The 25,741-nt window shown below is 44.2% G+C and overlaps 3 protein-coding genes across 14 annotated transcripts in view; 2 read left to right on the forward strand and 1 right to left on the reverse strand.

Moving 5' to 3' along the window:
* Positions 1 to 3,889: 3,889 nt before the first annotated feature.
* Positions 3,890 to 10,636, reverse strand: cunh4orf33 (chromosome unknown C4orf33 homolog). Of its 6 annotated transcripts, XM_076037065.1 has the most exons (8): positions 10,516 to 10,620; positions 9,362 to 9,429; positions 7,170 to 7,253; positions 6,898 to 7,091; positions 5,800 to 5,860; positions 5,465 to 5,516; positions 5,165 to 5,364; positions 3,890 to 4,752 (listed from the first exon to the last, which is right to left on the reverse strand). In XM_076037065.1, the coding sequence occupies exons 3-8, from the start codon at positions 7,232 to 7,234 to the stop codon at positions 4,656 to 4,658; spliced, it is 669 nt and encodes a 222-aa protein (XP_075893180.1). In that variant the 5' UTR covers positions 7,235 to 7,253; positions 9,362 to 9,429; positions 10,516 to 10,620; the 3' UTR covers positions 3,890 to 4,655. The 6 variants fall into 6 exon arrangements, with proteins under 6 accessions (XP_075893180.1, XP_075893204.1, XP_075893173.1 ...); XM_076037089.1 differs by lacking the exon at positions 7,170 to 7,253 and having other exon boundaries at positions 10,516 to 10,623; XM_076037058.1 differs by lacking the exons at positions 9,362 to 9,429; positions 10,516 to 10,620 and adding an exon at positions 7,776 to 7,833.
* sclt1 (sodium channel and clathrin linker 1) lies at positions 7,848 to 20,441 on the forward strand. Of its 7 annotated transcripts, none has more exons than XM_076037047.1 (22): positions 7,870 to 7,911; positions 8,714 to 8,760; positions 9,064 to 9,131; positions 9,387 to 9,439; positions 9,548 to 9,620; positions 11,190 to 11,245; positions 11,542 to 11,677; positions 11,775 to 11,897; positions 12,090 to 12,155; positions 12,765 to 12,835; positions 13,422 to 13,512; positions 13,683 to 13,774; positions 14,034 to 14,211; positions 14,333 to 14,431; positions 16,453 to 16,524; positions 16,659 to 16,733; positions 16,842 to 16,984; positions 17,102 to 17,294; positions 18,278 to 18,474; positions 19,008 to 19,086; positions 19,567 to 19,662; positions 19,766 to 20,441. In XM_076037047.1, exons 2-22 carry the CDS (start codon positions 8,727 to 8,729, stop codon positions 19,823 to 19,825), a joined length of 2,055 nt encoding a protein of 684 aa, XP_075893162.1. In that variant the 5' UTR covers positions 7,870 to 7,911; positions 8,714 to 8,726; the 3' UTR covers positions 19,826 to 20,441. The 7 variants fall into 7 exon arrangements, with proteins under 7 accessions (XP_075893136.1, XP_075893162.1, XP_075893122.1 ...); XM_076037007.1 differs by lacking the exon at positions 7,870 to 7,911 and adding an exon at positions 7,954 to 8,167; XM_076037013.1 differs by lacking the exon at positions 7,870 to 7,911 and adding an exon at positions 7,954 to 8,145.
* Positions 20,442 to 21,127: 686 nt separating this feature from the next.
* The window catches only part of dnah6 (dynein, axonemal, heavy chain 6), a 47,917-nt gene continuing 43,303 nt past the window's right edge, over positions 21,128 to 25,741 (forward strand). The window contains exons 1-14 of the mRNA XM_076037109.1: positions 21,128 to 21,369; positions 21,739 to 21,828; positions 21,927 to 22,003; positions 22,090 to 22,269; positions 22,557 to 22,907; positions 22,997 to 23,131; positions 23,239 to 23,338; positions 23,440 to 23,506; positions 23,690 to 23,876; positions 24,308 to 24,409; positions 24,520 to 24,627; positions 24,745 to 24,834; positions 24,923 to 25,043; positions 25,314 to 25,465. Coding sequence (XP_075893224.1) covers positions 21,348 to 21,369; positions 21,739 to 21,828; positions 21,927 to 22,003; positions 22,090 to 22,269; positions 22,557 to 22,907; positions 22,997 to 23,131; positions 23,239 to 23,338; positions 23,440 to 23,506; positions 23,690 to 23,876; positions 24,308 to 24,409; positions 24,520 to 24,627; positions 24,745 to 24,834; positions 24,923 to 25,043; positions 25,314 to 25,465 — 1,782 coding nt within the window. The 5' untranslated portion in view covers positions 21,128 to 21,347. The remainder of the gene's footprint in view (positions 21,370 to 21,738; positions 21,829 to 21,926; positions 22,004 to 22,089; positions 22,270 to 22,556; positions 22,908 to 22,996; positions 23,132 to 23,238; positions 23,339 to 23,439; positions 23,507 to 23,689; positions 23,877 to 24,307; positions 24,410 to 24,519; positions 24,628 to 24,744; positions 24,835 to 24,922; positions 25,044 to 25,313; positions 25,466 to 25,741) is intronic.

A 25,741-nucleotide genomic window follows, 5' to 3' on the forward strand; every position in this document is an offset into this window, starting at 1 on the left:
GGGGATGTAATGGAATCAATTAGGCAAACGCCTGTGATTTATATTCTGTGTTGATAAAAAAGAAAGCTTAATTTATTTCTCTCCCCCGTCGTGCTGATATCATTTGTTTCTAATGTTTATGCGCCGATAACATATGAATCTCATTCTTCCCCGTGACTCGAGCAGCCTTTGCCCCATCTTCTCGTGCCTTTGCGCGCGCGTGCGTGTTGGTAAAAGGGTAAAAAAAGAAAAAAGAAAAAAAAACTCAAGGTATTAATGAACTCCAGCAGAGTTGATGCGCACGTTGGCATGAATAAACATGTTCGCCCGTGTACGCTCGGAAGAACACCGAGCCTACATTTGTCTTCGACTTTCCCTGGACGGACGAGGACGATGGCGGCTATCCAATACATCACCCTCTGTCCCCTTCCCCTCCTCCTGCTCGTGCCGGCTCTTTCCCAGGAAGTCCAGCTCGGCTTGGCTCGGCTCGGCTCAGCTCGGCCCTCATTAGCATCCCTGCCGTTCTCTCCGGCCTCGGTGGCCCCGCCCCTGCCCAGCCTCATCCGGCTTCGTTCCACGTCCACCTCGTCACGCCCTCATCCTCAGGAGCCGGGCTTCGGCTCGCAATTAGTACCTGTGTTATCACGCGTGTGCACGCTCCACAGGTGCATGTAGGTCCAGACAGACAGCTCCGTTTCCCTCTCTGTCTCTCTCTCTCTCACGCCCCACGGCACTCTTCAAATCCTTCACCCCTGCAGCCGTCTCATTAATAATGGACTGGTTGGACAATAATTAGACAGAGCTAATAAGCATTTAGTTGTTCGTCCAAACCACTTGGGATGCCATTTTCCCTTCCATTAGGGCTTCATTATGTGCCTGTTCGCGTCTCCCTTGTGAGACAGCTGACTCGCAGAGGTCCGCTGTTGTTGTGCCGTCACAGTTTATCCCTGCTCCATCTCTGGAATCGTTTTTTTTTTGTTTTGTTTTTTTTAAAGTGATGTAGGCGGTCACACTGAGGTCCACATGGTACTCTGCTCATTAGATGGGATGAAATTCAAGGAACCAAAGAGTTGCGTGACGTGTAAAAGCAAATCCACTCAGGTTTGGAAAATCTGGAGGCTGCACTGGCTCAGTCAGAGCCTCTCTGTCTTCTTTTTCTTTTCAAATGAACCAGTCCTTATATTTCCATTCAGACAACTAGCATTGAGCACCTCAAGTTTCAACTGCCGGCACAACTGGACGCTTCCTTCTGGATGTTTTCTGAAGACGACTGTAGTGATCATCCGTCAAGCTACTATATGGAACAATATGTTGATGGAGTCTATTTTAATCAACACGTCAGTCAAGGAGAAGAAACTGACAACATGCACGACCTCCGTGCCCAGACATCGATGCTAGCTAGTCATCTGGATTTCTAATCACTAATCCCAAACCATGTAGCTTTCAACAAATGTTCTGTTTCCCCTCAGAGGCTGACACTTGGTCTTCACCAGCTCCGACTTAAATCTTTCATTTGGGCCAAACTAGGCAAAAGTCATTACCATTTTCACTTTTTCCCAACCTCCCTTCTTTTTTTTTAATGCACCCACATCAGCTCCTTTATCCCTCGCACTTTATATTTCATCACAACTTTATCCTCGTTCATACCCTCAAACACTCTTTAAACTTGAGGAAATGAGACCTGCGTTTCTTGTTAAGGAAAAAAAAAATCAGGAAAAGGAAGCGGCTAGGTTGATCACTGGCAAGTTTCTAAGGTGGAGAATCGCCCTTAAGCTGCTGCTGAATGTTTTAGAGCCGGCTGGTCTAGTTTTTTTTTTTATGAGGGAGGGATGAGGCGTCTCTGGTGTCTTCCTCTGCCTCGGTGCTGGGGCTGGAGGAGAGGCGGCGACCTGCTCCGCTCTTCCCTCTCATCTCTCCATAAAGCGAAGGGTCGGGTTCACGGCCGGGCGCGCGTCAAGGCGAGCGTGTCTCTTGCTCTTTTTTTCCAATCAGCTTCATAAAGATCAGGAACATGTTTTAGGTGTTCCTGGTGACAGCGATGTCGCTCGCCCTGCAGCGTTTTTTTTTTTTTTTTTTTTTTAATGCAGCGCGTGTGTTTTGGTGCACGTTAGTAATTTGCAGTGGCACCTCAGGAAATGTTAAGGCGGGGGGGGGCTTAAGCGGCGGGCCTCCCTCGGCCTAATCACGGCCACATTTCAAAGGCGAGAGCTCCAATTAAAAAGCGACGGGGCTCAATACGAGGCTTTTCAGGTCGCCACGGGGAGAGCCCAAACACATCTAACATGAAAATCAATCTGGGCTTTTTCCCGTCTGCCGGTCAGAGGTGGTCGGCGCCAGCCGCTGATCCGATGGGAATCTGGGATGAACACGCCGTACCTACAAAGCACTGTGGCAGGAGCAAGAAATAAAAAGTCTTGTGGGGTCACAGAGTGATGGCAGAGATTTGTAAGTCCTCGCTCTTTGTGCGGCGCGTGTGTGTGTGTGCGCACCGGTGTGTGGGGTTGGGGATTTAGGGGGGGGGTCTGTGATCTCAACTCCTAAAAGTGAAGTAGAGAGGCAATCGAGGAAGACTTTGATGTATACGGCGGGGATGAGCCGCAAGGATGTCACATGTCATAATATTGCATAAAAAAGGTTTCCACCTTACCGTTTCATTTTTTATTCATCGGTGGCCTGCACTCTTTAGTTTAATGAGAAGAACTTTTTTTTTAAAGAAGTTAACTTGACGCAATAGAGGAATATTTGGGGGGAGGAATTGCATATTCTCCGACAGAGGGCACACAGTCATGCCTAACTGTCCATCACAGCAACTGCAAACAGGGAAACATGGAGAACAGTCTTGGGCTCAAGAGGAGGGAGAAGAACGTCTTTGTTTTACTAATAATCCCTTTTTACTGTGCAATGAAAAGTGACACTGTTCAAGAAAAACATGACAATACACATTGAACACCACACTGTAGTTGAGGCTGCAGTATTTGAGTGCGTTTTTGGGGGACAAAGACGAGAACCAACAGTGCCAGAGCACCGGCTAACGTCGCAAAGATGGAGCTGCACACGGCTGTTTCATTTCATTGTTATGGAGAAAAAAAATAAAACAAAATGACACACAATTTTTTTTTATACAATCCTCTTGCGTATGAGAGACAGGAACATTTTACAACAACTATTTTTGTTTGCTCTGGCTATTCCAACTTCTTTGACTGTTGGTATGTGGTTATTATTGTCCTAGGAGAGTGTTATGTTCACAGGAAACCAGTGTGATTTGAAATACTTGCAGTGACTTGTGGAGTTGTGTTGTGCACCTTAAAAAAAACTGCCCAAATCTGCACCCTGAGTACATTGTTCAAAACCTGGATGCATAAGTTAAGAATGCACTATAATCAGCAACTGCCTCTGTATTGGCCAATATCAGTGTTTTTTCTTTTTACATGTCCTTTATCAGTTAGCTTGTACTGGTCCTATTTTCTCCGAAGTTTGCTTCAGCCATTGAGCCAATTTTGCCAATTGTGGAACAATCAACTAAACGTAAACAGGAAGTCATGTCCGCAGTCTGGGAGTACTGTATGTTAATTAGTCTAAGAAAAACATGCAGATTGCAACATCCAGCACACGCACGGAAACAAAACTGTGAGGAGGATGACAGTCTTTCAAATGTAACCAATTTAATAATCCACATAAAGAAACAAAATCAACATAAATCAATTGTAATATTGTCTGTATTAATGTGGAGTAAAAGTTTTATCACGATAATTTCTGGCATTTATTGCGATAACGATAAAAGTGACAATAAAAAATATAAAACAATTCAACTCCATGTTTTGGGATTTTTTTTTGAAACCGCACTAAAAAAAAAAGTGTTTACGACCAAAAAGAAAATAAATAAAAAGTAAAACAGGTTTACGTTTGCGAATCGTTTCCGTGGTGTTTATTTTCACTTTGCACACAATCCACAATTGATTCTCGAGCACGGTGGGTACGCTATCAGCCCTGTGCTTGTTATTGTGCGACACATGAGCTCCCGGCTGCCAGCAGCAAGTGCGTTGCGCACGTAATTACATCATCAACAGGAGTTTATCATTGTTACCGCGAGATGACATATTCTTACTGCGCTAAAGTTTTTTGACGATATATTGCAAACGCTGATATATCGCAAACACCCAATATATCGCCCATCCCTAGTGTGTGTGTGTGTTGTGTGCTGTAATGAAAAACAATCACACGAAACTTGCCACAGCTCACCTCCCTTGAAGAGAAACTCACAGCTTACAAAGGAGCTGAAAGTCAAAGTGAACACTCGCCGCCACCATCCACAGCATAACCACTGCAGGTCACTCTGCCAAAGCAATTTAAGGTGACGGCCAAGTGCCTTGTGATGTGTGTGCAATAGTGTGTGCGTGTGTGTGTGTGATAGTGTGTGCTTGTGCCGATGCGTGTGAAGGCTAACACGCTCTGACGAGCTGATAACATATTTCTTGTCGTATCATTCGACATCATTAACTAATAAAGATTGATTGCCCTTTTGTTCGCCATCAATGAGTGTTTGTACTGTTGCCCTTCGGCAGTGGTGTGTGTCAGTGTATGCGTCGAGAGGGGGGCGGGTGGGAGGGAGATCGAGAGAGAGAGAGAGAGAGAGAGAGAGAGAGAGAGAGAGAGAGAGTAAAGTGTTTCTGGAAAGCTCAAGGCTTTCCCTTCCATAGATCTGATTCTGGCTCGATCCAACCCTCTCCCATGATGCTTTGCAGGCGGAAATGTTTAAAGTACTCCAGCCGGTGGCTAAAGAGAGAGACAAATAATAAGAGTAAGCATTTTCAGATGCAATTCCAAAACAGAGTAAAATTGCATTTTACATTTTTGTTTGTGGTGTGCTGTCATCGGTGTTTGGCCGTTGCTAGCAGGAGCAAGTCTTACGAAAAACAGATTGTTTGAGAATAAATTGAAATTTGGTATAATTTCACCTGAACACTGCTGTAAGTGAGGCTATCTCAACCTCATGAACCTCAGAAAAAAAAAATCTCACCGACAGCTGCATTATATTGGCTGTACCTTCAAAATAAACTGTACCACTTTAAAAGAGCCCAACTATGCAATATTCACTCTACTACTCTTAGTGTGCTAATACCCTGTCCAGTGTGCTTTCGCCACATGTTGTCAGACACTTGGCGCTTGTAAGCGTAAGTCAACTCACAAGTCGGGTTTCTGACCCTCCACTATCTCATCCTTGGGAATCGGAAACAGGGCCTCGTACGTGCGGTTCTCTCCCGAGCCGTGGATGGCATACGAGTTCATCTTGTTGACATTGGGAGGGAAGTAAGCCCAGGGCACAAGAGCCTCGCCCTTCCATTTCTTCCCGTCGGTCGTGGCACTAAACTCCATTGGCAGTTGTTGCTGGAGGGAAAACAGAAAAGAAAATTCACACACTAGGAGATGATTAAATAACCACAAAGTAAAGTTGCCTTCTTTGAAGACGTCCACGTTGTTTGCCTACCAAGAACACTTTGTGGACTCCTGACAGCAACAATATCAGGTGCTGTCCGTGCCTAAAACAAAACAAATAAAAGTTCTTATATTATCATCATTCAACTGTTATTAAAATATCAGAATTACGTAAATTAATTGTTGTTATCTAATTATTGTTTGCCAATTGCAATTTTCATTTTTAATTCAATTTTTCTGACAGTTTAACATTAATTCACAATCTTAAATTCCTTTTTCAGCTCCGTCATCATAATATAAAAAATATTATGACATAATATGACAAAAAGACTCAGATTCTATGAATCTTTCGCCCAAAAAAAGGGGGCCGAACAGGTGTGTACTTACGGACAAAGTTCCACTTCCAGGTAATTTTCTGTGGTGCTATCAAGGAAGAAGGACTCCACAACTGATGAGAAAAGGTGCAAAACATATTTGTGAGCACAGACACAACACTTAATCCTTCATGAATTCAATCCGTTATGAACTGTCCAATAATTTCAGACAATTTCCGTAAGAAACAGTTTTACCAATTTGTGCAAAAACATTTCCCAAGTCAGAAGTGTCAAAGGCTGGCCAGAATGGGAACAGACGATGCTCCATATCATTAACTAGCTAACTCCCATTATAATGGAGTTGGTGTCCAATTTAGCAACATAAATGAGGCCAAAAATGCGGGGCTCATTAATTGGAAATCCAACTTACTTAAGGTCAATTAGACAGGATTGTCATAACTCAGCCTCATCGCCAGGTTTAATTGCTGTGTCAGGGTAATAATGATAATGCAATCAGCGCTATGGGCTCAGCGCTATGGCCTATAAAAATAAGTGATCCTTCAACCTCTTGGGACACTGTTGTGTTAATAATTTTACGTCATATTCTCAACTGGTATAAAATTGCATTACAATGACTTAGTGTTCATATCACAACCTGAATAATATTATTATAAGAGCTGATCCTAGAGTTGGCAAAGGTACTTTTACAATGCAAAAGGGTTGATAAACCGGCGGAGCATAAAACCTTTCCGACAAGCGATGGTGGGTGTCGAATATGGCTTTTCTGCTTCAGTTTAATTTTAAGTGGGAGTGGAGATGCCAGCTTAGATTGATTTACTCAGCTAAACATAACAAATGAAAAAGAATAACAAGTTTATTATTATCTCTGATTCGTGATATTTAACAACAACAATTCCTATTATTGTTATCAAATAATCAAAAAAAAAGTTGTTGTTTTTCTCCGAACACGTTTATATTTGTTTATATTGTATAGTCAAATAGTTCAACCTACACTACGTGTCAGGTCGCCTTCATGACCAATTTCAATAATTTTGTCACTTTAAGAAAAACATTTTTCAGTCTCGTCTTTCACAGATTTGTCAACAAGCTCCTTCAAACGTTTCCTACATGTTGACATAAGGAGGGAAGCAGGCTGAGTCTTGATGCCAACCTTCGTAGTTCCACAGGCCAGGAAAGGTGTGACCTGGGGGCCCAGGAGGACCCGCTGGGTCGTTGAAGAAGGGCCCGAGCACCTGTAACTTCAGCCCTCCTAGGCCAGGAGAGAAAATAATATTGATGGGGTCATGATCCACGGGCTCGCTATCCCATGTATGTTCAATGGAAAACTCCATTTGTCCAAAAGAGCTGCAATGGGGAAGAAGAATCAGCTTAATATGTCACAAGACTGTGGTGACTCCACGCAGAAAGAACCAATCAACTTACAAAGATTTACAGCATGGCAGAATCCGGACAAGTGCCATGAAAAACAATGCACGAGCTGGCCCCATGCTGTCAGAGGTCCAAAGACTTGATGATTAAGAAAGAAAAGAAAAAGAAAAAAATGGAAAAGTTTTCCCCTGTGTAAAGATTTAATTTATCAAGCAAAACTATGTCCGTTCAGCATTTTTACCAGGCGTTATCAAAATTAGGTTCATGTCGAGAGTAGCTCTGTTACTTAGGAACCAATGAAGATAATTACTACCATTATTCCGTAAACTGCCATTAACAAAACACAATCACTCAGTGCCCATATTATTTTTTGCAGATAAGCGCTTGACTTGATTACAAGAGGGGCGAAGTGCTCTGAGCGAGCTACCCACTGGACGTGTTCAATCAGAATTTACGTCAGCACAACAAGCAAATCACAAGACCAGGTAGCTGAAACGAAACTCGTTCAGAGGATACAAGATAATTGAAAAAGGGAGTATTGCTTCAAGATAGATATTGTTAATAAAAGTAATAGCAACATATACGCTGAATATCAGCGTATATTCTAACATTTGCCACCAAACTAACACGGTAGAGTTTGAATTTCCATTTTAGACTTACACTGCCGAGAACGGAGCGGAACCTTCTTACTTCCCTGTTGCACAGACGGAACAGTCCCCCTGGCGCACATCTCCTCTGCCATTGGTTGTCGTTTGTTTTCTTCAAAAGCGAAGGCGGAACCGAGGGGACCGGGAATGTAATGACTCTGCGACTCGCATAATTGTTTAAGACGCTTCATCAGAAAAAAAAAAAATAAATAAATAAATAAATACGTTGACTACTTTCCTGTTAGATCTTACCGTAGACCGTTTGTACGGACGCTTTGGTTAGCCACGTCGGCTAAACTCGGCTCTGAGACGATTAGTTGCCCCCAGCGACCGCTGTCCTGTCAAGCCTCAACAACAACTGACGCCAGCTAGCTACTTGTGGGGTTTGCGCTTTTCAAGTCTGAGGTTTTTCATTTGTTGCCAAAGTCATGCATGTGTTTAACTTTTACTAGCTGCTAGCGTTACGAAACGGCAACTGTTCTTGTTAGATTTCCGCGAGGTTAAGTCATTCATACGATACTATATTCGCTCTGCGTAAATTACTGGGGTAAACAGAGCAACTAGAGTCTTCCCCCTGTAGCAAACCTTTGTTAACCTCCTTGCTGTAAATACTTTTCTCCATCTTATAGATCATATTTCCTATCACATCTATTTACTAATATTGATCGTCACCATGCGTCTCACATTTAGCTGTCATGTGATGTAAGACGCATTAGGAAGCGAAAAGCCTGATTTAATTTGTTTATTAAAAAATAAATAATTGGTGCAATATTTGTCACGTGTGGCACATGCAAGTATAGAGAACTTTTCAGTTGACTGGTTGTATCAGGATAGACGAGTGAGCAGTACCTGATTACATTTTAAGCTTAATGCATGTTTGATTTTACATCCTCAACAGTGTTTTATTTTCTTCTGTAATCTCTAACATGAATTCTTTCTTGTGTGCATTAGCTGTCCATGCATTATGGAGGCAGAAATACAGTTTTTACGTGATCAAGGTAAGATAAGATGAGCCATACAGTTGTCTGTGTTGAAGCTGACCTCCTTTATAAACAACAACAGTTTTGTCCCAAGTGTTCTCCACTAACGCAGCACTGATAGACTCCCTCAAACAGACCATGAAGGACTGCTGCTTGCTCTCAGTTGCTAAAAATGTTAATCTCTTTTAGCTCCATAATATATACTGATTGTTATAATAGTGGCCACTACAGTTCCAAATGAAATGCGGCCCTTGCTTTGGCAGAAATTGATGTATTTCTTTTAGCTTTACTTGAAATCAACATGTGTATCTTTCTTTCCAGTCCACAGGCTGAATTCAGCCCTGAGTCAGTATCAGAATGGGAACCATAATCTGCTCACGGCATCTCAGGTACAAAGACGTCAGCAATGCCTTTTTACATATGTGCTGATTTCGGGTTTATCATTGTAATCTTGAGACAGTTTGTGTATATGAAGGTGACTCTCTATTGAAACAGGGATCTTTAAATATGACTGACACATGACTTAATCACACTCCTATGAGCTAGTTCCTTGTTATGGAACTGGCTCACTGATATTAAAGGTATAATCCGCCCAAAACTGTATAACACCCAGTCTCACCTCCAGCCTTTCTGACTGTAATCAGGGTGAAGCTATAAGAATGGCCGAGTCCTCTGCACCCTGGATCTCTGATAGAAGGTGAAGCAGTTAAAGTCTGTTTCCATGGTGGTTGACATGTCCTATTGGTAACTGCATGATTAAACCCAAGGCTAACACCGTTAACGATGTCATTCTATCGCTTTGCAGTATAATGGCTCCTCTTATAGCTGAGTATGATCGACACATAAATGACATGACCGTACAGCTGAAAAAATACCAGGTAAATGAAGAGATTTTCCAACAAATCACTCAGACCTACAAGTACACTAAACACACCCACCTCTTTCTACAAGAGATGTGCATTAACATATGTATACATGAAGGTAGATTTCATAATCATTTAAAAGAGTCTTTAACTCATTGTTGGGCCTTGGAGGGGAGGAAATATCCAGGCACAAATAATAATTATATCTCCCCAATACGTATTCCGTTGTTCCCGTGTTAAGATGAGGATTTCAAATTAAAGTACAAAATAATTAATTTAATCTGACTCCATTTGATAATAATAACTGTACTTTTATATATCGATTGAGAGAAAGACTTGATTAATAATTAAGAATATAGACTATGTAATAATAATAATAATAATAATAATAATAATAATAATAATAATAATAATAATATAATAATAATAATAATAATTAAGTTCTAGTGATCTGACATTAGTCTTCAGTTCAGGGAAGGCTTATATACATTAACAAAACTATTCAGTTTGTTCATTAAACATGGAAGAATAGCCTGATGTCTGGGTTGGAGTATTCAGAGGTTATCGAACATGATACCCAATCTTACCTGTCCAGCTCAGAGGTTAAGGGTTTGAATAATGTCCAGTGAAACTTACCATATAACTAAGGTCTTTGGGATTCTGATTAATCCCTATCTTAGTTCAGTGATGGCAGATATAGACAAAGCATTCAGTGACCTTCTTAACATAGAAGAACAGCCCAGACATCTAGGTTGAGATATTCAGAGGTTTATATCATCTAACTTATGTAATAGTTAGAAAAACATGACTCCAATGAATTTACCATATAACTGAATATAACTGTCAGATTATTCTCCACATAGAACAAAAGTCTCAACAAGTTGGTATTGAAGGGAAATGGATAACATACCAGTTTATTGCGAAGTCCAGAGTAAAAATGCAGCAAAAATGTAACAGACCGGTTGTGTAAAAATTATGGTAAGCAAATCAAGGAGAGAGAGAGAGAGAGAGAGAGAGAAGAGAGAGAGAGAGAGAGAGAGAGAGAGAGAGAGAGAGAGAGAGAGAGAGAGAGAGAGAGAGAGAGAGAGAGAGAGAGAGAGAGAGAGAGAGAGAGAGAGAGAGAGAGAGAGAGAGAGAGAGAAGAAAAAAGGAGAGTCACAAGGTTCTTGCTCTTTCCCTTAAATATCCTCCCAGACCAGAGACACCTCTAAAATGCATATTCAAAAGCCATCAGGGGCTCAATAAATCACCTAGACCTTTGTACTTCTCGCATTGAGACACAACGTTTTAAAGGGGAGTCAGGTCAACAAAAGGTATTAGTTTTAGGTGATAAAAGACCTCAACTCCCCAAAAGATGACATCTGAACTGAATTGGTTAGTCACAAATAAGCAAAAGATAAAACATCACAGTTGTTACCCTCAGTCTTGGGAAAAACTTCCATTGTTTATAGACAACATTTCAGGGTGGGGGTTTGACCGTCTTACAGCCTCAGAGATTTCTTCCTTTTTGATTAACTTGAGTTTGTTAAGAGTTTGAACTGTGACTCCATGCTATATGCTGAATCACTGTTTTCCATTCAACAGGGGCAGATGTCTGAAGTGAAACTGAAATTGGATGTGGTTGTCAAGGAGAATGAAAGGTAGAAAAAAAATCCATGGCACATGAAAAGTCTATGTTAAAGCTCATTTAGCATTTCTCATAGAAAGGATGCTCTTGTCAAATGTGTGGTTATTGATTGACTCATACTTATGTAGCACAATATCAGACCAGAAGTGTGACGTGCTCAGTAGGGGAGAAGTAGTGCATCTGAGTTTATCTTTTACCTTCACCTGCTGCTGCTAACCCAAACCTGCTGACTTCAGCTAATCCTGTATTTGAAATGTGAAGAGGAATCTAGAATAGAATGATCATTTGACACCCACCACCTTGGACCAGGTTGCACCAAGAGCTCATAGAGTCTGTGGAGAAGCAACTCCACACCCTGCCCCAAGCTTCAGGAGCTGAAGGCAGCAGCACACTGGAAGATGTGGTCACCAGAAACCTCCAAGAGCAGGTTCAGCTGTCTGAGCAGGTTCGGACGTACACATATAGGTTTGGACTGCTTTGTACTTGACACTGACCGGCTTCAAAGAAGGATATACTACACACGGGAATGCTTCTGTGTCTAGGAGCGCCTGCAGGCCTTAGAGCTGTGGCAGGCAGCAGCCCAGGAGCTGGACCACCTTCAGCAGACCCACCAGAGGAGCATCTCTGACGGAAAGATCCTCGACGCTCAGAGACTGAAGCTCAAGGTGCAGTGATGCCGCGCAAAAGCATCCCAGTCTGCACAGCATCGCTTGCCCAGTGCAAGAACATATGCCTTCAACCACTAGAGGGAGCCCTTATGATAGAAATTAGGTTAATTAGAGCCATTTGGCCTCGGTTGATGAGTGTTCAAGGTACAAGCAGTTAACTTTCAACCCTTGTTTTCTCTCCCACCTCAGGATCAACTTGTTCAGTTTCAGCAGCATGCACAGAAGCTTCAAGTGGCCAATCAGAAACTGGAATCGGTTAGTGACACCTCATTAAAAGTGTGTTAAGTTGTTGCCTTCTAATTAGCCATGGGATGAAAACGCTGTGCCCCTGTCTCACATTAACCCTCTAATAAATAATCTTGTTTCTGAGTAAATACAATTTGAAATCGCTGTGGTCGCACCTGCCACCAGGGCCGCTGCTGTGTTGGTTTTAACAGTCTGTGAACGTCGGGACTCTTTCCCGCCTCAGCCTCCAACTTTCTTACAGGATAAGTTTCGCAAGCAGCTGAAAATACATTTATTCCCAATACAAAACCAGCCACATTTACACCTATGCATTTCTGGCCCTTGTGACACGTCGCATTGTGTTGGTAATACTATATCCCTTTAATGCATTTTTAATGGTGCAGCCAGGGTTTGGCTTTCCCAGCTCTGACTTGTCATGCAAACAGCTTTTGTGGCTCCATCACACGAGAAGTGACTTTGTAGCCACAGAGGACGTGAGAAGGAGCCGCCAAGTTTGTTCCTATTGCCTGCAGAAAGTTTCTAGCGGAACGGTTTTAGGGGCAAAGTCGTTGCCGGGGACGAGGTTTAAACGGGGTCATGCCTCACAAGCGGCAGTCTTGTCTCTCTTGCCACACGCAGACAAACCAGCAGTTCCTGCAGACGGTGGCGGAGCAGACCACGGAGATGGAGGCGCTGCACATCCAACTCAGGTAATGGCAGACAATGGGCCTGGGAGACGTTATGTTGGAAGAACTTGAAAGAAAACTGTGATATTGTGAGATGTGTAGCACGCAGTGTCTTGCACTTTCTGTCACTTGAGACAGGAAAGAGTTTGCCAAAAAGGCTTTCCACTGAGCTGCCCCCACATTCCTGGAATGACCTGAATTGAATATTGTTTCTGTCTCGTTGTAGGAGTACAACAAGTTAAGTGCTTTCTTTCAGTGCAGCAAAAAAAAAAAATAGATGGAATTTATTCATAGAATAAAACATTAAAATTGCAAGTAGAGGAAAAAAATGTAATGACAAAAATAGGAATAAAGTGCATATATCAAAGGCACACAAACATTTAGACACTACACCTCAATCTGACCTGGTGACTTTGGGCAAATTCAGGTCCTTTTTAAAGGAGCAAATGTACCATAGTCACTGCAATTGTTTTGCATTCTCTTAAAGGTATGTGAAAACAATGTATTGCTAAATTTGGACTGCACCTGGTGTTGTGACAGTGTTTTATGTTGCTCTTATAAAGAGGTTTTAATGTCAGTGGGTTGGCTTCTTTGTGTCTGACTACTGTAGGCAGTCCAGGGCTGAGCTGAGAACAGCCGCAGCCAAAGTGGACGGGATGACCAAAATGATGCAGAACATCCAGGAGCAAATGCAAAGAAGGGTGAGCGACGGTATTGCAACACACAGAAGGAGGATATGATCCAAAAAGGATGTTGTTGGGAGACATTTAGTCTCATTTCCTGTTTTTATGTATGTATATATATATATATATATTTTTTTTTTTGCCTTAGCAAAGTCCAGAAAAACGTGTGTGTGTTTTCACCGGTTTAGGAGGAAGACGTAGCAGAGGCTGTGGGCCGAGAGGAAGCCGCTGATCGACGGCTGCAGCAGCTTCAAACGGCTGTGAGCCAGCTAGAGGCCAGGTGAACCCACACTCACTGCTTTCCTCCCTTTATCAAGCATTCCGTCCACTTTGCCTGCTTCGCTCGCAGGTTCCTCGACCTGATCTTCCCACACTGTCTTTCGTAACCCCAAAAAAAAGAAAAAAAAATCAGAATACATTCAGCGACTCTGCGCAGTCGCACGTCTCGCCGTCGGAGTAGCGAGAACGAGGTGAGAATAGAGCGATAATCTCTCCATCCGCTCCTGGCTGTCAATTCCTTTTCCTGCGCTCGCTGTCAGACTGAAAGCCGCGTCCCAGGAGGCGGAGACGGTTCGCAGGGAGCAAACGGTGTGGGAGAAGAAGGTGGGGGAGCTGCAGGCGCGCTGCAGCGCCTTAGAGGAGGAGAAGTACGAGGCGCTGGCCAAAGTCAGGGAGAGCGTCCAGGTGGCGGAGGAGGCGGCGCTGCAGAAGGATCAGGTCCGTCACTCTCAACTGCCTTTTCTGCTCCCCGCCGTCGCTCTTCGCCACTATTTGTCTCCCCGTTTTTCAACACTCGTGACCCCTTCCGCTGACTCGCTGCCTTTGTCTCCCCCTGCAGGCCTTGTTAAGGGAGAAACAGAGAGCCGAGGAGCTGGAGAAGACGAAAGAGGCCATCAGGCAGCTGATTCAGGACGCCGCGGCCCGTACCAGAAAAGAGGTGAGCGGCTCATCAAGCTGCAACCCGCCAGGCCTGTTTTTTTTGTTTTTTTTTCTGCAGGAAGCTTTGGGGCGAAATCAGTTGTAGCTTCTTTTTTTTTTTTAACCGAAACTTCACAGGATCATTTTTTTTTCCAAGCTGCTGATAAATGCATTGCCAACTCCAGATTCTTCCAAAGCAATTAATATCGTTAAAACTTCTAACTTCAGTGATTCATTAAGGCCAGAATATCAAAGCTTTGCTCACTCACCCCAGTCCAAGCACCTCCGCCCCGGATGCGTTGAATAATGCTCAATAATTGGTCGCTTTCATTAAATCCGTCCAACTTTTAAATCCCGCTGATGACTCCTCGCCTGACTGTGCTGCTTCCCGCCACCTCAGTCCCTCGGCCTCCCCTTCGCGCGGGTCTTTTCTACGTAAATTTCTCAGATGTTGGGGAGGGAGGTTCAGGTTAAACATTAAAGCCAAAGTAATAAGGTTTTTTTTCTTCCTCCCCCCCAACTCTAATCTTCTCTCCCACACATCTTCACTTAAAGCCATTCAGCGTCGAGATAAGCACGTGTAATGAAGAATTAATCCCAGAAGTGCTTACTCTTGCAGTCGGACGCCGGACTTAACTGGGCCGGGGGGGGGGGTGGACATGTGAGGGGTGGAGCTTCACAAAATAATGCAAAAACTCTCGGCAGACAGAAAGCTTAAATATTCCCCTTCAGAGCGAGCGATGACCTTTTCTGGAGTTCCTGAAGCAGCGAGACAAAGCGAGGGCTCATTTTGACCTGGAGGCCGGTGGCCAGTTAGCGGCGGTAATTTGCTAAAACATACCAGAGTGCACGGTGGCCACGTAGTATTCCTGCGAGAAGTTAAAGGTCCCATTTCATGCAAGGTTCCCATTAGCGGCGATTTCTAATATAACAGACTGTCTCTGGTCTCAGTCTGTCGGTGAGCTTCAAAGAAATGAGGAAAAGGTTCATACTTGACTTCTTCTGGCCGGCACGGCTGCGGGATGGTCGCCACAGTTCATCTCCTGTGTGAGAGTCATCAAAAACCAGGCGGCGGCCTCTGGTCCCCGAGTGCTGCACAGTGGCTGCCTGCTGCAGAGTTCACACCGCACTTCACATCTGTTTCAACTGCTGCAAATCGTTTGTCCTCATTTAAAGCCCAGAGCTGTAGCCCTTTGTGATGTCACAAACAGCCCTGGGACGATGCGTTGTTCTTGTCCCCCTCCCAACGTGTGAGCAATCAAACAAAGCTTCAGTTTCAGCGAGCTGCAGAGTTGGCAGGAGGCTGCAAACAGAAGGCTGAAGTTGATGCTGACGTGACTAGCCGTGATTGATTGCTCCACCAAATACCAGGATGTTAATGAAAAATAACGAGGCTTGGACCTTTCTATAACAAGGCTCTAAGATGTTCAGCTTGAAGTGTCACCTGGCAGGGTTCATGTGTTGCGGTTTTGAATTTAACTGACTTACTTTTAGAATTTCAGACTTATAGATTTATTTTGCTATTTGCCAAATGTATTTCAATTAGCCTGAATGAGGTTTTAATGAACCTCATAATATTAGCACCTTAACCACCACATGATTTCAGAATCATGTAAGTAATGTCAGTCAAAAAAAAAAAAAAAGATAAACAAACTTGACTCCTGACTTTTAATCCCTCAGTTTCTGATACATTTTCCTCTGTCTTAATCAGTTTGTCCTTTTCTGTTTATTGTAAAAAAATAAAGGGCATCCAAGGTCATCTGCTTACAGACATTGAGGTGCCAAAGACCTTTCCGTTGCTATGGCCTCTTACAAGATTTATGCACTCAAAAAAAAAACTTCTGTGTTGTGCCAAACATATTTTAACCAGTGGCAGAATGCAGGAAGCCAACCCGGCTGATGAGGTCGTTACTCTGTAGCATTTCTCCACATTACGTATTGGCTTCACAAACAGAAGGCTTCGCTGAACAAGTTCAGAGCCCCCTCTGTAATTACTGACAAACAAATGAGTCATTACCCGTATGACTTTGCCTCCGACAGGTGGAGAACGTGCGCGTGCAGTGCAACGTCCAGATCCAGCACATGGCCGAGGAGCTGTCGGCACTGCAGCTGGTACGAAGCCGAGCGCGTGACTGCCGGATCTGACGAACACTTTCCTCAGTTTCCTTCCAAAAGTCCCTTTGATTTTGTATCTCGACTCCGTCTCGTCTTCTCTTGTCGTCTTTGTCGCCGCCGTGCTTCCGTAGGAGTGCGCAGACAAATCGTCCCAGATTGACAGGTCCCAGCGGGAGAGGAAAGCCGTGGAGGAGGAGTTGGAGAAGGTAGGTGGCTGTGAACCAAGAAGCGGAATTACGTTGTGTGATGCACATCGGCTGCGGCTGCAACGGGGGTTTTTCATTCGTTGCCGCCTCTGCTGCCTTGTTTACCAGGTGTACAAAGAAGGCAGAGCAGAGCCGGAGTTCAGGAAGATCGAGGCGCTTCACCAGAGGTGCCTCAACGCCGAGCGGATGAAGGATGAAGCCAGCCTCACTCTGCAGAGCACCCAGAACAAGCTGAAGAAGCTGGAGATGGAGTAAGTGCTGCTTTTCTTGTTTTCCCGATTTCACAACGACATAAACCAGGCGAACTCCGACAGTCAGCGCGCTGAGCTTTGTGTTTTGATCCTTCATTTTCACGCGTTCCTCCGCAGCTACGGTGAGGAGCTGTCCCGCTGCCAGGAGGAGGTGCGGCGGCTGCACGGCTCCCTGGCGGCGGCCCGGGACGACTGCGTCTGCGTCAGCGACGAGCGGCTGCAGCTGCAGCAGGAAAACCTGCGGCTGCGCAAGGAGATGGATGAGCTGCGCAAGGCCACCCTTCTGCTGCAGAAGAAGGCCAAACAGCAGGTACTTCTAGTGTCTTGCCCTGCAGCTCAGGCTGCTGCAACAGGGAGACGGCTCAAATCTCTGGTACTGGAGGAATGTCACCTGCTGAGTTTCCATAAAGGATTTCAGTGTGTGCTCTGAAGAAACATCATGGAAATAGCAAAAAAACAAAGAAACTCTTCTAATTGAATCGGAGCTGATAAAACCTGAAATGGGTTTTCAGAATAAACTCTGATGTAGCAAATATTCAACACAGTCAATATTCATAAGACTGTGTGTTGGTTGAAGAGCAGCGTCCCTCAATGCTCGTTGACCTCAAGAAGAATTCCAACTTGGCCAGCAACTCCTGAAATTCTGTCTCCAGTCCTCTGCTGCTGTCATTCACTTCTGCTCTGTCTGCAAGCCACGCGGTGCTGTCATATGATGTAACTATGCTTTACGTTGCCTGAATGGAAACACAAAGCTCGTGTGTCTATTTTTTATTATTCTTTTTGAAGCAAACTTCCAAAAGTTTGCTCAAAATTCACTTGACATTTTCTGGAAACTCCACCGCCGGCGTCTCCTTTTGAAACGCCCCACCTTTGCCGTAACTCTTCCCTTTCTGCTTGTCACATCTGAGCTCAAACGGGTTACACAGAGGACTTCGAGTCTAATAAGCGGCTCGGAAGCCACAGAAGGCATCACAAGCAGGCTCAAACAGCCTCTGCGCTTTCCAGGCATTCGGCTTGTTTTGTAAAATCAGTGCCTTCTTTAATGAAAGCGGGAGAGGAGATGAAAGCAACGGGGCGTTAGCTCATGAGCCGCAGATCCTGAGCGTTCTATAACTGTGTGAACACTGAGAATGCATTTCCCTGAAGGAATATCAAGAGTTTGCTTTGAAGGTGATGAAATAGCCCGTGGAACCCCCCTCCTCCACCAAAAAAAAGAAAAAAAGATAAAATGAGCACTTCCAAACATTGTCTGATGAAACGAGAACTTAGCCGAGTCGCCCCGTCGCGCCGCAGGTCTCTCAGATGGAGCAGGAGTACAGCCTGAAGGAGCAGGGACTGGACGCGCGCGTGAGGGAGCTGGAGGAGTGCAGCCGCAGCTCCAGCGCCGACCTGACGCGGCTGCTCACGGCGCAGCAGAAAAACACCCGGCGCTGGAAGGAGGAGGCCAAGAACCTGACTCAGTCCTTCGAGACCAAAATCACCGGCCTCAAGTAAGAACTTGCGACGGTCGATTAAATTTTAATGAAGAAAGAAAAGGAAGCAACAAAAATATGCACTGAGACATTCTCGCTGGGAGGCGAGAGGTCACCAGTTAAATGTTGGAAGAGATCCAGAGCGCAAATTAAAAAGGGGAAACTGCATTATTACCTTATTGCAGGGAGCACTCGGCTATGTTTAATGCTTAGCAAACATTTCTGGAACTGACTGCTTCAGAACAGATGCCTAACACTTGTCAAGTAAAACAGACAGTAAAAAAACTAACGCATAAAAGAAAACAAAGAATCATTCCAACATGATAAGACGACTGAAGGATTGATTTTTTGGGGGGGAGGTTTTTTTTTTTCTCTTTTTACTAAGTCAGTCCAAATAAATGTCAGTTCTGTAACACTACCAGTTGAAATAGTTTCATCCTCGGCAGCAGCTGTACCACGGAGATGTGGTGGTGTCATACTGAAAAGGTCAAAAGAGGGATATAGACAAGATAAAAGTGGCATAAACGGCTAAAAATAAACGTCTGTTTCAGGACCGAACTCAACCGGCAGAAGCAGCGTTCACGCCAGCTGGAGATGAAGCTCGAGACAGCCCATGGTGCCATTACAGAGGTTTGCTTTGACAAATTCACGTACACACACAACGACCCTACTGCTCGATTTCGTATTTGCCTGTTTTGTTTTCTTTTTTTCACCCTCAGAATGGGAAATAAAAATGAGAAAACATTCTGATGAATTCCCGTGACTGATTCAAGTGCAGTCTCCTGCTTAAGTGCGGGAGCTGTTTCTTGCCACCATTTTTTAATCTTTTTTCACAAGTTTGGTCTGATCCACTCAACCATTCATAAATGTGAAGTTGTAATTATTTCATGCAAAGTGGCGAAACAGTAGAGGCAGGAAGAGTGATTGCTGGCGTCGCTCTTTAACAGTCAAGGAGCTGCGCTGTCGACGACGGTGTTCACTCGCTGCGTCTCCACACTTGTTATTGCGAGGCACGCGGCACCCTAAGACGGAGCCGTGCGAAATGTAAAGGACACTTGTTGAGTTGAATCGCTGATTGCGTGTGACTAATTTACACGGCTGTCTGCCCAGTACGAGAGGCAGGCGGCGGAGAATCAGGAGAAGACCAACCGACTCCAGCGGCGACTGACACAGGCAGAGCAAAAGGCAACAGCTGCTGCCCAACAGGTGCGTGTGATTGTTGCAGTGTCATTGTCCTTTATCATGTAGGTGTTGAATGCTGACAGTTTTGCTGTTGTTTGCCTCTTCTTTCTTTTTTTTCCCTAAGCAGCTGAGCGCTTTGATGTCACAGCGGAGGAAAGCAGCCGCAGTTAATCCAGAGACATTTTAACCGCGTCGTGGCCTGCGTCCCGAATCACTCTCCTCGTCTCCAGGTCCATCCTCAGGGGATAAGATGTTGATTTCTCAGTGCTAATCATGCATTTACTGAGCCACAGTGTCCAGCCAATACACCTGACCTCAGCCCTGTGAAAAGAAACAGTTGCACAGGTGAACTAAAGGTCGCTACAAAGCACCCACAACAACAGGATGATTGCCTTCACTGCACGCCACATTGGTGCAGCAAGTCGTGCAAAAGTAGCTCCGACCCAGTGTGCAAATGAACATACCTTTTGCTAGTTTACATTTTTGTGTTATAAATACTTTGTATTTGCACTCCATAAAATGCTGATGTTTTGTAATAATATTTTTATGAGCTGTAAGCCATAATGTCTAAAAAAAAAAATGCTTGAACATTTTACTTTGTTTAATTTAAGTTGAATGAAATGAAATTACATTCCCACAGTGTTACTAGTATTTGTGCCATGTGTGTTCATTGTGACTTGTTAATTTGTTTGCTCAGGTGCTATTATTGTTTTTTGTTTGTGTTTTGTTCTTGATTGTATTTATACATGTGAAATAACGCTTTTGGTCCAACTGTAAAACAATAAATATACAGTGCAGATAAATTCCATTGCATCCTGAGCCTGAGTTCATGCCTATGAATTGTAAATCTACGTCAGTAGAAACTGGTTTAAGAAGAGAAGTGAATATCACAGACGTGTTGCGGGCTGAGCTTCTGCTGCGTCATCTGATTACGTCGCAACTGTTGACGGAAGTCTCAGGAACATAACCGGCCCTTCCGCCCTCACTGTCCAATCCAGTTTTAGCAAGCGTGGTTTATGGGAGAGAACGGAGCATTCAGTTTATTGCAATTATTTAGCAAAAAACATTTAAATCATGATTTGGTGTGTTGTGACTGTTTCTGCTGCCACTGACATTCTGTCCTCATCCCACGTCAGTTCAATTTGGTTTACTGGGTGATGTGACATCGCGTCAACATGAAGCACACCGGAAGTTTCTGTCGGAATTTATCTACCGGGTCGGAATATTACGGCATTAATTAGTGACTTTACGTGACATGTCACAAACTATAGTCTTTTAGTAAAGTTTTAACAAGATGTATTGGACACCACAATCCACCATACTAACCGTGTGAAAGAGGCGGTAACCATAGTAACAACGGACGCGCGTAACACAACCTCCCCGCTTCGTCTGCATACCGTCTGTCTCGGTTCAGTTTCGACCGGGCTCCGTTTTTAATTGGATTCGGACAGAAACGTGTGGCTTTTGTTTCTTTATTATTATCATTATTATTCTAACCATAACTATATGAGTAATTTACATTTTAAAACAGCATGCATTTAAAATAAGTCATGAACTAGTTGCACTGCATGCTGGGAAAACATCAGGTTACTAGGAAACCATACACTCCAGGACCCAGTCAGACACCACCTATGGTCACCACTTGGTCCAAATCGTTACAGATTAAATGTTTAAATGAGTGATAATTAGGCCAACAGCGATCGACAGAGATGAGAGGGTTCAAGTCGAAAGGTAAGACTTGAAAAGTTTCTACTAAGAACAGCTAATGAATCTGACACCTTTTTGCCTTTAATCTGACTTCTTTTTTTCAGCCTCAGAATTTTAGGATTAAAGTCAGTTTCCTGAGGGTTTTCTCAAAATTCCAATGTTTTTCTTACAGTTCTGAAGAGAGTCTTAAAATTCTGTGTCGTGCCACATTGTTTCATTCATTCTTTCTTCTTTTATTTTTTTAATCTAAATGCTGCGCGTGAAATATTGAGACCGTGAATTTCCAAATCAAGCCAGTCTCCTCTGGTTCAGAGTAATTTTCCTACGATCCTTGTCATAATGTTACTGGAGTTGATTAACTCCTCCATCTTGCTCTCCGCCCATTCACCAAAGGACCTGTCCAGATAGTCTCCATGGCCTCTTCATCACCGGGGGGCTCCTCACCGAGCCGCTCCTCCGAGAGCAGCGAAAATGAATCCCAAGGTAATTTCTTTCAAACGGAACGTCGTGCCTCGGCTTGTCTAATCTTTTAATTAAACAGCGGTGATAAGTAAAAAGTTCACCTTGCCATACTGTCTCAGAGCAACTACCAAAGATCCCGAACCTACACAGTCCGCCCGTCCCTACAAAATCCCCGGTCAACATTCGGGACACACAGGTAACACAATGGGAAATAGTGCCCACTGTGTTAAAATACATAACCGTATCACTGCTTTCTCTCCCTTTTTTTCCCCCACTATTCAGGCTGTGCTGAAGAGGCGAGTAGCAAGGAGAGAACCCAGCCAAGATTTTCTCAAATCCCGCGAGCAAATGTATTTCCCCGGCTGGCACAATCCATCACCTCCGATTCCACAGATTAAGAAGCCACGCAGGAGCAGCGCACAATCAACCGTCCGACTGCCTCCCCTGAAACACACAACCAAGGTTAGTGACTGCAAGAGCAGATAAAGTATTGTTTCCAAGAGTTGTGTTTTACACTTCCTGAGGCCGCTTCAAGGCTTTGTATCAAAAATAGACTTGAAATTTGAAGTAAAGGTGGCGGCAACAGCCAACATGAAGCGACACTCAGGAAATATTCCATATTTCAATATGTATATAGCGATCCAACTGTTGTTCGTACTAGTACGAAGTCAAAACCTGAAGGTTCCTTCCAAGTTTGCAGTTTTTTATTGAGCCATTTAGTTCGTTTTATTCCCTCCATCTCTCCTCAGCCGCCCAGCGATGCGGCTCGAAGCTCAAGTCCCCCCCGATGGCCATTCTCCATCAAGACCGGAGGCCACCTGGACACTCCCTCTGGAATCCAGATCTACACCTACAACAAGGACGACTACCTGATGATCAGCAGCGACGGCGCGCTCTCTGTGTGCAACGACGAGTACGAGTACATGACCCTGGACCGCTGGGAGGACGAGTACACCAACAACCAGAAGATCACCTGCATCCCCTTCTTCGCCCGCTTCAAGCAGTGGGAATCGTTCTACATGTGGCGCACCAAGGTCCGCTCCAAGAAGGTCAACCAGGCCAGAATGTTCCTCAAAGAACGACTGTTTGTCGTCAGTCAGGTATGAGACGTGTAGTCAAAACCTCCAAGTCACCGTGCGACTTGATGGACACGGACAATGGTACAAATCTTTGAAAACATTGCTTGCAGTCTTTAGGACCGGCGCTGTTGGATATCAAGAGGATGTGCTATCAGCTGACCGACACGGGTTTGTTTCACATCCAGACGAAACACACATACACTCTGGAGGAGTTCCAGGACTCTCAGTTCACGCAACTGGAAGAGGTACGTGGTCCACTAGCACATTTATTTTATTTATTTAATTATTACCTTGCGCCATCCTTTTCTGCCCCTTCACAAGCTCACGTCCCTTATTTGCTCCTTGTTGTCAGACACTGGAAGACTTGGAGAAGTTCGCCGACCTGGTGAAGGAAGTCACCATCTCCGCCTGTCGCAATTACCTGGCAGAACACATGCAGTCCAGTAACACGGGTGCGTGCACGCCGACCGGGCAAACCCGTTCGATCGGACGCTGGTGTGCAGAATACGGTCTTCTCCCCGCGTCAATGACGACCCGTTCTCGTTTGTCACAGATGATCAGGACAAAGGCAACATCTTCTTCCAGATCAAGAAGACCTTTCACTCCAGCCGCCTCATCTGGTGAGGTCACACACACACACACATGCACACACACAAGCGTGTGCATGTTACTCACCATGTCTCACTTGCAACACACTAATTCAATGTTACTGCTACGGCTCGATTCAGAATGGCTCATGACATTGCTTGCTGGGAAGAAGAAGAAGGGAAAAAAAGGCAAACCCTTTTCTCTCGTCCGCACAGCTTCATCCGTCTCGTCGACTATTTGGTCGTCAGCACTTTGCACCAATTGGTTGTGAATGCTGTGGAAAATCTGCTGGCTGTGCTCCAGGAGCACATCGACCAAATGCCCAGCCGCGAAACCATCGAGAGCTGGAGCCATTTGCCGGACGCCACCGCTGAAGCTCCTGCAGAGCTGACACCTCACAAGGTAGGAGGTCGCCTTTGGAATGTTAAAGCCCCCTGAATATTGTTGCCGTCACATCTTTGTTCTTCATCACAGACTCCAATCAAACAGCCTCACATGATTAATAACTTAAATAAAACATTAAAACTCCATGTGCTTCACCTGAAAACAATATAATATTTACCCATCTTTTTAATGTTGGTGTCCTGGTAGAACTGATGGTTTGTTGTCAGGAGTCAAAAACAATGTTGAAGAACAAATGCGGATGTTACCTTGGGAGAGGTATCAGTGTTCTGTGTGCAATCACAAAGTCGCGTCAGTAAATATTGCATAGAATGGAATCTTGACACCGCAAACACTGGAACTCACCAGAGAAAATTCTCTCTCGCAGGGACGCACGCCGTTCATACACCTGTGCTGGGATGAAACCGCTTTGTTTATCTGTGCTTTTGTAGCTTCTCCATGTAGACCACCACCAGGAACACTCGCTGTTCTTCACCAAGCTGAAGCTGCTGTCAGGAGCTATGGTTTACAAGCCGTGCGAGAAAGACTTCCAGGTTCAATTCGTCTCGATTTATTTTTATTCTTCTTTGCCAACTTTGCATCTGTTTGGCTTCGCCCTGTTGTTTGCCCACCCACTTTATAGTGCTCTCATCACTTCCAACAGATTAGCTTTGATGAGATCATTGAGAAAATGAAGGAGACGGTGCTGTCGGTTGACATGCTAACAGCCAGTCCCGACTTTGAAATATTGACTGAACCCACAGAGTACGAGGTAATGAATTCACCCCAATCTTGTTCATGCCGGATATGTTGAGGGACCTACACCAGGTTGTTGTGATTGTTAAAATTGAAATTTCTGTGTTCTGTTTGTGTCTTTACGTTCTTTTAGACCTTGGAAAATGAATATGCAGAAGGCCCTCACTTGGAAACTATCATATTAAACGATGAGCACCTGCAGTGTTTCATCCACAATATTAAGGTCAGTTTTCACTCTTTCAGCTTTTTTTTCTTCATGACTTACTTTTCATGATTTCAATGGACCCGTTGTGTTTCTTTTTGTTTTGTAGGATGACCTTGAAATGGTGTTCGAAATAGCACGATTTTACGCAGACTCGCTGGAACACTTTCGGACATTTTACAACGAGAACGAGAATCTGGATTTGGTTGCTTTGCAGCAAGAGGAGCAAGGTAACTTATTATTATACTGATTTGATTTCTTAAAAAAAAAAAGCAGTTCCAGTAAAACATTAATAATGGATTAATTACTTCTCTAAATCAACATTTGTTTGACTCGTACTTTGAAGTATTGTTTTTGGTCAATAAAAATCCCACCCAAAGGCTCATTTTTGCGTTTCTCTTAATGGAACTGTCTTTCCCAGGTTTGAGTGAGGGAGACAAATTGAATAATAATACCGCTCCTCTCTCAGACTGATGGGTGCCAAATTCTTCCCGTTACAGATCTGGCCTTTTTCGGACATGCGCTGGATCAATACCACACTGAGCACGAGGAGGCGGTGGCTGTGGAACCCGAGACGTACTTAGGCCTGCTGCTGGTGGACAAGAAACTGCTGAAGGAGATGCTGGAGTCTTCTCCACTGCGATGTCTGGAGGTGAGGAGTCGCACGGCTGTTACGAGTCCCATAATGAACGGTTGATGAATGTTCATACGTTTCCAGTGCAATTTTGTTGTGTTGATAATGCAACAAAAGGACTGTTCTTTCTCCCGCAGCCGCTGCTAGAAACACGGTGCTCAGTGTTCTGAAATGTGGCTGGTTCATTTTCATTGGAACGTCGGCACTCACTGCCGCTGAACTTTCATCACATTTCCATTATTCTCCATTAGGTTCCTCTGCTCGAGAGTTTTCCATTATTTGGAACTTAATATT

This window comes from Nelusetta ayraudi, unplaced genomic scaffold, assembly GCF_046127955.1.
Source record: "Nelusetta ayraudi isolate G7.1 ecotype Tasmania unplaced genomic scaffold, CSIRO-AGI_Nayr_v1 ptg000004l, whole genome shotgun sequence".
NCBI lineage: Eukaryota > Metazoa > Chordata > Actinopteri > Tetraodontiformes > Monacanthidae > Nelusetta > Nelusetta ayraudi.